Below are 11747 nucleotides of genomic sequence, written 5' to 3' on the forward strand. Positions count from 1 at the left end.
CGGTATCCATCCGGCACTCTGCAACGCCCAGGGCTGGCGGTCGGCGCTGAATCAGTTACCCTACCGAGCAACGGCTCTGGGCCAGGCCCCCTGCCAGGGAGTGCTACGTGATCTGAAGCGGTTCCTGCGACCACCCGTGACTTAAGCGCTGTATTAATTACCCCCATTTTAGAAACGCAATCAGGAGGCTGGTGGAAGAGATCCCGGAGTTCCCGCCCATTACGCAGATGGAACCGCAGAGGCCGGCGCCCAGGATGGTCAAACCCAGATGTCAGAGGGTTTCTTATCCATCCACTTCCAGGATGGGGCTGCTCGGGATGAGTCAGAGTCAGGAAAACACGGGATTTAAAGAGAGCCGAGGTGGGGTTTCTATTACCACATCCAAAATCGGATCGTATTTCACTTTGTGCAAATCATGGAGGTCGGGTTCCCCCCACCCTCGTTTACGACAACGGCTTCTCTTGTGTCCTAGACGTTTATAATGAAAAGAAATTGGGAATCTGTTTCTTATGCAATTGTAGGCATGAAAAAAATAGACGTCTTATCCCCGAGAAGGGGAGCTGGGATCTGCTGAGTCTGCTCCCCAGGAACCTCGCAGCCCAAACAGGCTCTAAAGCAGATGCCATTACTTCCATGGCCTATAGGGGGCGGTGCGGGTCCCTGAGCGCTCTGCATACCGGCGTCACTTTTCAGGCTGTTAATCCTTTTGAAATTGTGAAGCCTTAAATAAAAATGTTTCCTGTCATTCCCTCATTAATTTATTAAAATATATAATTCATATTTGAGTTCTGTTTACAGATAGGAAATAACTTGGTTACATTATAAATTTAAAATATGCAATGTAAAATTTGTGTTGCAAAATACAATAAACTATTCAGTTTATTACATTTTAAAGTATAAATTTCCAAATAACATTCAACAGTACTGAATGAACTGAATTTGAATGCTTTTGGGGTTAGAATGAAGTTGAATGTTTAAGTCTCTCTTTTTTGTTATTGTTGTTGTTTGTTTTCTTTTTGAGAGAGACAGAGCATGAGTGGGGGAGGGGCAGAGAGGAATTTTTTTAAGTCTCTCATTTCTCAAGTTTCTTGGGGTTTTCTTGGGTGTCTGGTGTTGCTGTTATGTGTTTGTTGCAATTTAAGTGGGTCTGAGAGAAACTTAACAACAAGGGGAAATGATAATAACGAAAAGATTAGCTAGGTCTATCAGCACGATAACGACCAGATTCTAAAATACTCCTCAAAGAAATAAATGAATAAAAGGAGGGGACATGATGCCCAAGGAGGGGAGGGGAAAGTGCCTGAACTCAGTGAATGCATCAAATTGGTCACATGATGTCAATCACCCTCATTCTCTGAGCCATCATGATCAATTTCTGCTCCTTCTGAAGCTTCGCGTTCGTTATTGTCCCAGACTTCAGAGAACAGAAGGTTTGTCCGGGTGGAGATGAGCAGGATTGCTTCTGGCTTTGGCTCATTTCCCAGCTGAGCCTAGTTTCCCCACACATGCCCTGGAGAAGGAGAGCTGGAGGCAGAGGCCTGGTTTGAACAGGCAACCGACACCCACGGGGGGCGGGGGGATCAGAAGCAGTCCCCAAGCGGCTCTCCTGGTGTCCATGGCAATGTCCCTGCAGGCAGCAGTCACCTCAGTGCAGTCACCCACATGAGTAACTTCCCCTCGAAGGGTGTTTCAAAGTCACTGTGCAGAATAAACACTAGATAGTAAGGTATGAACAACACCCTTTCTTTAACTCTGTTCGTCAGAAAGAAGGGAGGAAAGAGGGAAAAAGGAGGGAAGGAAGGAAGAAGGAAGGGAGGGAGGAAGGAAGGGAGGGAGGGAGGAAGGAAAGAATGATGGGAGAAAGAATGGGAGGGAGGAAGGAAGGAGGGGAGGGAGAGAAGGGAGGGACTGTCAACACGCGTGCACACACATACACACACACACACACACACACACACACACACACACACACACAAGGTGCACATGAGGGCTCCTCTCTCCTCATTCCCTTTTTCTGCTGTGTGACCTACAGGCTGGCCCCTAGAAGAAAATACTCCGGGATGTCACAGCTTGCTCTCTACCCTTGCTCTGGGCTCCTTCTCTCCCTTAAGTTTGGGGACTTCAGACTACACCCACAAGGGAGACCACTGTTGGCAATATCAGGCAAATTCAGTTCCCTGTATTTTTTCAGACGACAGGTGCAGGAAATTCCAAGATTCTTCCGTTTCAAAGGCCTGGCAGGTCAGCATTTCCCACGAGGGGCTGTATACTGAGGGCAGCAGGGGCAATAGGGACCTAAAAGCAAGGATGCGCTCCTTCCGGTACCCCTGCAAGCCTTTTCTCGGGCAGTAGCAGGGAATGATAACAATAGTGAAGGTGTATGATTTGACTAGGGAATGGCTTTGGATTGTCCCAGCCCGGCAAACACGGGGGCCTGCTTTCGCGTCACTTCTCAGGCCTCACTTGAAGGCACTTGGCTCACTCCCTTGTGGCCCATGGCCTACACCTGACCTCAGGTCGCTGAGCAAAGGGGTTAGGTGAAGGGTTCAAGGAGAGCGGGAAGGGGAGTTGAGTCCCCGTGGCCGGCCTCTGCTGACTGCGGTGCTCAGTGAGTGTCTTTTTAGCCCCTCAAACAAGAGTCAAGAGTCAGAGATCTACACTGAGATCTTTCTCCAGTTTGGGGTGCGCCCATCCCAGTGGTTTTGGAGCATGCAATTTCTTTTCCCTGCCTCTGAAAGTTGGGCGCTCTGTAGTAAGCAGTGTCCCTGTCTGCCTTTCTAGAAGGGACTGGCATCAAGTGTTATCTTCCCTGAATTGTGGGTTACTGGAAGGGCTCTCCCCCGCCTGCATCAGCACATAGCCCTTCTGCCCTCTCTTTGGGAAAGCCTGACATTTAACGTGGCCCTCCATGAGCTGCTGTCCCTACCAGTCAAAACCCGTCCTTTGGGGACAGCTCAAGGGAGCCAGGTTGGTCAGTTACACACATACCTACCTGGAGTTTCTCTTAGCTTATGGCTAAGTGAAATTTTACAATGGCCTTTTCCGGGAAATCACAGGAGTGAGGGAGGCCACCCTAGGGCTCCCTCCCCAGTTAGCCAACCCCTCTTCCCCCAGCGTTTCCTCCCAATGCCTGTCCCCTGCCCTGTGACATCCTCTGCAGGCGATGTTTTCTCATCGGAAGGAGCAGTGACCAAAGCAAGTGCGGGCTCTGCTTTACAAGTATTTCTGGAAGGAGGAGAAACGGAGTTCTGCCTAAAAGCGACGGCTGCTTTCCACCCGGACCCGCAGAAGTTCAAGCTGGAGCGGCGCCCCCGATGCGGGTAGCTGTTGCTCCAAACGCTCTCTCGCTCCCTCCCGTGTGGTTTCCAAAGGGTTAAATGGATGAAGTCGAGGTGAACCGCTTCCTTTTTAAAAGACGACTCGCCTGCTGGGGTCTGGGCTGTCGAGGGGTGGCGGCAGGGGCCGTGGTTCGCGAGGACCCCGGGGGTCTCGAGACCCCCAGCCACCCGGGGAGACGCGCCCGGACACCGGGTCTCCTCTCGAGCGGTGGAAGCGCGTAGGGCGCACGGCTGAGCCCGGGCCCTGGTCGCTAGCCCGACGCTTCCCGCTTCAGCATCCATTAGACGCCGGCCGTGGCCAGCGGGCAGGACGGGACCCGGGGACGGTAGCGGATCCCCGCGTCCCAGGAGGCCTGCTCCTCAGGCGGTCCCCGAGGCCCCAGTGCTGGCTGCGCCCCTCCTCGCCCCTCCGTGCCCTCTGCCCGCCTCCCAGGCCGCCGTTTTCGCGGCCCCGGGATTAGCATATCTGTGAAGTCCCGCAAACAATGCCCGCTGTGCGGGGAGATGAAAGTCGGGCGCAGGGTGGCGGGGGCGCCGTTTGAAGTCCCCGAAAGGTGGGGCCGCGGGAATCCGAGGGCGCAGATGGGAGGAGACAGAGCCAGGTGAGAAACGCCACGCGGCCTGCGCCTCCCTCCCCAGCGCCCCGGGGCCGGGGGTTCGCGGACCGCACGGCCTCCCAGACCCTGCCCGGCCCGGGCCCTCGCTGCCCCTCGCCGCCCGCGCCCCAGCCTCCGTGTCCCAAATGCAGCCCTCCGGCCCGGCTCGCGCCCTCTTCCCAGCCTGGGAAACCGGGGCTGACCGGCTCAGTCCCCGCAGAGGATCCCCCTGCCACCGCTCCCCGCCCCCCACCCCCGCCCGGGCTGGGTGCTGCCTGGGCGATTAGCGTTGAGCGCGGGCGCAGGGCTTCTCGGTCCATCCAGTACCCCCAGTGGGTCACGCACTCGCCGCTCCAACCTGTAGGGCTTTTCGGAAAAGGAAGTAGGACCCCTGCCTGCGCCCTCGGACGCCTAGGCCCAGGCTCTGCAGCCCGAGCCCGAGGTGGGGTGACGGGTCAGCGCGTCCACGCCCGCAGTCCCCAGCGTCCCGGGTGGTGCAAGAACGCCTCATCCCGGCCCCCAGATCGCACGAGGGCACGGGTCGCGGGCCACCAGGCCGTGGTCCCGCCGGTTCCTCCGCACTGGGGTGGGGAGGGCGGCGCAGGTGTTAGGGGTCACGTTTCCCGCCCTTCAGGCCTGAGGGGAACATTTTCCAACCTCCTTCCCCGCCCCCCAGGAAAATGCAAAACAAAACAAAACAAAAGTCTCCTCCCCTTCACGTTTCTGGTGTTTGCGGTTTTGTTGCTGCTACTTTGAGGGTGGGGGACAAAAAGCGAAACTTTCTACATAAGAATGTCGCGGCACACAGCCCCGAAAAGTGTTTCTTCTTCAGGGCGCTTTAGAAAAACCCCCTGTCCTGCTTTCTGCATGGTCAAGGAGCAGAATAATGAAACCAAAGACTTTCATTTTATAAACCACTTGATCTTTGCTTGGGAAACTCTATTAATTGAATGGGTTTGCCTTTTTTGCCAGGTCCCCTTTATCATTATTTATGGGCTTTAAATTGTTTAAAGTTCCCTTGACGTTCAATTTACAAGTTTGGGGACTTTTTTTGTTCTGCCTTTTGTCCTGGAGAAAGACATCGTGTTGGAAGTGCTTTGAAAAGCCAAACAGGAGAGGTTGGCAATGAAAGGGAAGCGGGCGAGATCCCTTTTAATTCCGTCCTGTTAGTGAATGGCTCTTTTACATAATTGCAGGGGCTATTTCAAAGCCAGCCAAGGGCTGACTTCACTTAGAACCACATGGAGTCTATTTTGGGCTTTCAGATTAAAAAAAAAAAAAAAAGCTGAATAAAATAGTTAGAAAAGATGAGACTTCAATGCTTTCTGCTACTTGCAAATTGGTGTGTCTGATGGGGAATTTTTTACACAAGCACCCCTTTGTAAGTGCGTCTTGGGCTTGGGAGGGACTGTTGTGAGTTTGCTGGGTGTGAATCTCAATTGCTCTTCCGCAAATAAAAGCCATCCCAAGCTATTTCCCAACTATTGCCAGGAGCGAGAGCTAGTGCAATGACCGAATGATCAGGCCACTCAAAGTCTCTATAAATAAAAACAACACGGTTGCCAGAGAAACCAGTCGGCCTCCTGGGACTGGGTGGCGGGCGGGCGCGCCGGGCCCGGCTAGGTCTGCGGGTTTCTCCGCACCCACGAAGAACCTGGGGCGCCCACGCTGCCCCCTCTCCTGCACCGCCCGCGACCTCGACCCTGGCGGCTGCCTGGAAACACGCCGTTCGCCTCGCCGCCTCCTCCGGGCTGGACTCGCCAGGCCGACGCAAGTTTGCCGCGTGAATATTCATCTACTCGTACACTTAGCATCTTGTACTCAGCCGTCACACACCTGCGTGCAAGCGTTGCCTGGGACAGCCCCGAAGCGCGGAGACAACTTAATTACCACCACTTTTACTGACGTCTGGGGTTTTAAGTGGCTTAATACGATCTTGGCACTGGCCGAGGAAAGTGCCCGAGGGGTGGGCCAACTTCTTTGCCGGAGCTTTCCTGGGTAGGGGTGTGGGGGGGGGAGTTCGCGGAAGTTAACTAGAGTTGGAGGACCCAGGTGTCCCTTCGGTGGCGTCCTTCCTTCTTCCTAATCCCAGGGAGTTGTTGGTGGAGGACCTCTTAAGGCAAAAGTTGCAAAGGTCTGTGGCGGCCGGTTTTCCTGCGCAGCCTGGGCCGAGCTGGGTCACCCCAAGGGCTGTGCGGTGTGAGGCAGTTCCGAGGTAAGCAGGTAGGAATCCGAAGGATGGGCAAACCACGTACCTGTCGCTCGCTACCCATAAATCTCTCCGAGGAGACGGGGGGGAAACTCTACAGGCTTTTATTAGCCGCAGTCTCCCACGCTCGGCACGCTTTGCAAGGTAGCTGAGGTGCCCCGAATGAATCTTGTTAACCACGGCGAAACACGAGGATCCTTTTATGACGCGAACAGTCGTTTTCTAAGTAGTTAAGCATTAGATGAGAAAATATTACTGCGCTGCATTCGGGAAAAAGCACACTAGTAAATAAAATTCATATTGATGAGAATTCTCTGAACTCACTAATAAAAGAAGATTAGTATTATAACCCCCGCAGTCAATACTTTCCGGAGCAATTTATGGATATGCAAATAATATGCCATCAAATTATTTCAAGTGTAGCTATAATTCAACGGACCTAAATCTTCCTGCTGAACTTTAAATGTAGAATTACCACCAAAATAATCAAAGGAATCCCGGTTTCTCGGAGGGTAATCAGGTGGCGGAAGTCCCTAGAACAATATTTTTTCGGGGAAAGAGCAAAGTGGATGGCAAATCGGCCTGGGTGAGATGAGTAGGTTACACCCGCGCGCCGGTGTCAAGCGGGAAAGAGACCCGACTGCAGCGACGTAAATCAAGCAAGGGAGTCGAACATTTTTTCTTAGTATTCAAACAACACGGTAACCACACCAGAGCCTGTGTGCCTGCAACTATCTCATAATGAGAGGGAGTATTTATTATGCTCGTAAAGAAATCAGCCTTTTGCCCTGGGCTTCGATTTGGTGTTTTTTTGGTTCCCCCCCCCTTTTCTTCTCTTTCTTCTTTTGTAGGAGTGGAGAAAGAGGGATAGAGCTCAGAGACCCCACAGACACTTCCTTCCCCGTGGATTCCAACGATCCCCCTGCACACCGCCTAAGCCACCTCGGGGTCTGGGCGTGAAGCGAGTGGAGGCAACACAGCCAGCAGCGTCCTAATGAATTCCTTTCAAACCGCCTGCCGCCGGAGCCATCTATTACAGCGGCCTGGAGTGGGGAAACGCGCTCGCGCTCGAGACGTCTTTGTCCGGGTGGCGGTGGGGCGGGGGGTGGGGGGGTGGGGAGGGGATGGGGAGGAGGCGAGCAGGGGGAGGGCGGCTGGCGGCGGGGCCGGCGAGTTTGCCCAGCACTCAGGGGCGCCGGGGATGCACCCTCCTCTCTTTCTTTCCTCCAGGGCCCTTTGGGTGGGCAGGGGGTTTCTGGCGGAAGAGGTGGTCTGGAATTAAGACGTCCCCCTGGGGGCCTTGGGGTTACAGCGGGGGAAAGAAGAGCTTCAAAGAATAGGGTCGATAAATTCATAAAGATCGATTTATCTTTATCTCCCAATTAAATGTGCTTGTAAGTGATACATAACACACGTCCAACACGGGCCAACTCCCCAACCACTAGCTCCTCGGCGTGAGCGGATTTTTAATGACTGATATAACAATGCCCTTCTCGGCTCTCCTCGCAAGCCAGGTGCTTGTCGGCTGTTCCCGGCGAACGTCTAGACCCAGGAAGTTGGAGCCGAGGCCCTGGAGGCGCGTGGAAGCCCCGCGCGCGCTGGCGCGCTTTGCACCGTCTGCCCCGGCCACGAATTGATTCCCCTTTTAAAGAGAACACGAGAATCGGAAGTTTGTCTTTTTGTCACAGATTAGGGGATGAGAACATCCCTAGCTCCCACTCCCTCCCCGCCAGTTAGTCCCCTCGCTCCCAAATTCTGGGGTGTTACCATCGTCGAGACAGGGGAAACATCTTGAGGGAATCGGCTCCGTCCGGCAGTAGGCGGAGGGGACCCGCGCGCCCTCGAGTCCTCGCGCAGGAAACCGGGTGGCGGCGCCGGGGTGAGCGCTCCCTCCGTTCTCAACGTGCTTAATTAGCGCCTATTTACAAAACGCAGCTTTTATTTGAGCAAACATCATAAAGCTTTCATCAGGATAATCTCACGTTATACAATCTGGAGGCACAGCAACTCCCCCTTCCTCCCCGAGGATGGAGCAGATAAAGGACTCGCTTTATTATCATAATTATCGTGGCTGTTATTTTGGTGCGCGCAGGCAAAGTGTGTAAATAGGTGCGATGATTAAGAATGTCATGAAAAATGAGAAGGGAGCGCTCGCAGGAGGGCCCAGCTCGGGATGGGGGAACCAGCAGCCTCCTCGCCCCGCCCGGGAGCGCGGGGGGCGCGCTCAGAGACCCGGCCGGCTCCCGCCGGTGGCTAGGGCCTTCCGGCTCCCGACCGGCGCCCTGGGGGCGCATGTGAAGGGGCAGGACCTTGCTCCCAACTCCGGGAACCTCTTCTGGACCACGGGCGCAGCAGCAGCACCCAACGCTAGGGTGAGCCGCGGGCAGGTTTGTTCCAGCGCTAGGAGGAAGAAATAAAACGCCCTCGGCTGAGCCGCGGTAGGTCCTAGCCCCGGAAGCTGCCCTTGGACGCGGCCTCGACGAGGCTGCCGGGCCACGGGGCTCGAGCCTTGGAGCTTTGGAGGCAACAGCCCCTTTCAAGTTTGCGCGGCGCGGGCCCGGCGCGCAGGCTCCGGCTCTCGGGCCCGCGCGCTCCGCCGGCGGCGCCCGCAGCCCGCTCCCGGCCAGCCCTGGTGGAAGGGGCGGAGCCCCGTTTTCGCTCCGCCTCCTCCCGGCGCAGCCAATAGGCGGTGGCGTCCGGCCCCACGTGACGTAAGCCCGGCCGGGCAGCAGGCAAAATGTGAATGAGAAAGAGGAGCGCGATTTAAAGGTGCTGGCGGCGCCCGCCGAAGACAAGTGCGCCAGCTTCGCGCGCTCCCCAGCGGCCCGCGGGAGGCGACGGACTGCGGATCGGACAGACGGACGCACTGACGGCTGCGAGCCGGGGCCGAGGGGGGCAGACGACACGCGCGCGGGCTCCGACGGGCAAGAGGCGGGCAGCGGCTCCAGCGAGCCCGCGGGGCCCCGGTGCCCTCTCCACTCCGGAGCTCACGACCTCACCCCGCGCGCTGCCCGCACCCGCTCCCGCCGGGCATGCAACCCGCTCAGGGCTGAGGGTCGGCGGCGCCTGCTTTCAGGGTCCGGCTCGGCCCCTGCGCGGCGCACCCGGCTGTGCTCCCGGCGCCCGGCGGGCTTCCTGGCGGCGGCGCGGCGCGGGGACTTTTCGCCTCTCGCTGGCCTCTTCCGAGCGCGTCTATGAGCGCAGCGTTCCCGCCGTCGCTGATGATGATGCAGCGCCCGCTGGGGAGTAGCACCGCCTTCAGCATAGACTCGCTGATCGGCAGCCCGCCGCAGCCCAGCCCCGGCCATTTCGTCTACACCGGCTACCCCATGTTTATGCCCTACCGGCCGGTGGTGCTGCCGCCGCCGCCGCCGCCGCCGCCCGCGCTGCCCCAGGCCGCGCTGCAGCCCGCGCTGCCGCCCGCGCACCCTCACCACCAGATCCCCAGCCTGCCCACCGGCTTCTGCTCCAGCTTGGCGCAGGGCATGGCGCTCACCTCCACGCTCATGGCTACGCTGCCCGGAGGCTTCTCCGCGTCTCCCCAGCACCAGGAGGCGGCGGCCGCCCGCAAGTTCGCGCCGCAGCCGCTGCCGGGTGGCGGCAACTTCGACAAGGCTGAGGCGCTGCAAGCCGACACCGAGGACGGCAAAGCCTTCCTGGCCAAGGAGGGCTCGTTGCTCGCCTTCTCCGCGGCCGAGGCGGTGCAGGCGTCGCTCGGTGAGTCGGCGGCGCGCGCGGCCGGGGCGCGGGGGCGGGGGGGGGGGGCGGGGGCGAGCCCGCTCCGGGTTCCCGCGGGCGCAGAGGGGGCGAGGCCAAGCCCCCCACACGACCCCCCGACCCGGCCCCCCTCTCCGGAGCAGCGGGAGGACGCGGCCGAGCGGTGCCGCGAGGCCTCCGGGGGGCATTTAGAGCCGAGCAACAAGCTAGGGCTTAGGGGTAGTAGCATTTAGCCCTCGGGGCCAGCTGCTGCGCCGGGCGGCTGTTCGTCTGTCCGGCGGCGAGTTTGGAGGAGTCTGTCCCCCCTCCCGCGCGCCGTGACCTGGGGTCCTGGATGAGTTTCAACCTTTAGGGGTGGCGGGCTGGGCTGCGCGTCTCAACCGTGCGTGTGCTCAGGGGCGCCCAGACCTATTAACCCCCTTCACTGGGCTTGGTGCTTGCCCGGGAGAAGCCGATTCCCGGGAGGCTGTGCGTCTGCGTGTGTGTTGGGGTGTCTTGTGGGAACTTCTCCTAAGGCTACAAAACTTCCCTTTCGCCAACATCATCTGCCTCAAAAAAAAAAAAAAAAAAAAAAAAAAAGACCCGGTCTGGGATCTCCACCTCCCTGTGGCCCCACTTTGGCTGCGATGAAATCGAGGTTCACTGAATCTTCACTGGGGGGTGGGGGGAGGCAAGACGGATCGTGAATTTCCCCCTTCAGTCCTCACCCAGCCCCCACCCCGGGGACAAAGAGGATGCTGCTCTCTTGGGCCTCACGCCTCCTGTTACTTCTGCCTTAAGCTGCCGGAGGCTGGGAGGGTGCAGACGCGGCCTGGCGGCCCCTTGAGTGATGGTTCTGGGCAAAGGGCCGTCGCCTGTCCTGTCTCCTCTCCTCCTTTGAGCTTTCTCACGCCCCCCCCCCCTTCTCTACCCCTCAAAGGCCAGGAAATCACAATGTGTTAATGTCATAGAAAGACAATCCGCTAAGGGCGGGGGAGGCCCGAGTGGCGGCGGGAAGGGGAAGAAGGCCAGTGTGCGAAATGTAATAAAACGCCGTTTGGTTTTGCTTTCAGTCGGGGCTGTCAGAGGGCAAGGGAAAGACGAGTCAAAGGTGGAAGACGACCCGAAGGGCAAGGAGGAGAGTTTCTCGCTGGAGAGCGATCTGGACTACAGCTCGGATGACAATCTGACCGGCCAGGCGGCTCACAAGGAGGAAGACCCCGGCCACGGGCTGGAGGAGGCCCCGCCGAGCGGCGGCGCCGCGGGCAGCACCACGTCCACGGGCAAGAACCGGCGGCGGCGGACTGCCTTCACCAGTGAGCAGCTGCTGGAGTTGGAGAAGGAGTTCCACTGCAAAAAGTACCTGTCGCTGACCGAGCGCTCGCAGATCGCCCACGCCCTCAAACTCAGCGAGGTGCAAGTGAAAATCTGGTTCCAGAACCGCCGGGCCAAGTGGAAACGGGTGAAGGCTGGCAACGCCAATTCCAAGACAGGGGAGCCCTCCAGGAACCCCAAGATCGTCGTCCCCATCCCCGTCCACGTCAGCAGGTTCGCGATCAGAAGTCAGCATCAGCAGCTGGAGCAGGCCCGACCCTGAGGGCCCAGGGAGAGCCAGGGCCTGGACCGCCGTTGGAGAAGCTACAGCTCTGGAAGGAAACCACGGTGGCCTCTGCCATGTTTGAAGCAAAACTCAAAGTCACCCCCCCCCCACACACACACCCAACTTTGGACATCCCAAGCACACTGAGAGTATATTCATTCAGAAGGCTGAAGACTGCTTTCGAAGGGACTACAGCTGTACCTGATGACACAGTAAATATTTATTATACTATCCTACTTTGTACATAGATATCTATATAAACTGGATCTCAGCTGCAGTATTTTGAAAGTTAGAGGACCAAACTGCCC

At 57.6% G+C, this 11747-nt stretch overlaps 1 protein-coding gene across 1 annotated transcript; it reads left to right on the plus strand.

Moving 5' to 3' along the window:
* Window positions 1-9337: 9337 nt before the first annotated feature.
* On the plus strand, window positions 9338-11436 carry GBX2 (gastrulation brain homeobox 2). The gene is made up of 2 exons (XM_047082663.1): window positions 9338-9860; window positions 10913-11436. The coding sequence occupies exons 1-2, from the start codon at window positions 9338-9340 to the stop codon at window positions 11434-11436; spliced, it is 1047 nt and encodes a 348-aa protein (XP_046938619.1).
* Window positions 11437-11747: the final 311 nt, after the last annotated feature.

Source organism: Lynx rufus, unplaced genomic scaffold (genome assembly GCF_022079265.1).
Source record: "Lynx rufus isolate CCGP_SWC_20201006 ecotype Redwood Valley unplaced genomic scaffold, mLynRuf1.p SCAF_2, whole genome shotgun sequence".
In the NCBI taxonomy this organism is placed as follows: domain Eukaryota; kingdom Metazoa; phylum Chordata; class Mammalia; order Carnivora; family Felidae; genus Lynx; species Lynx rufus.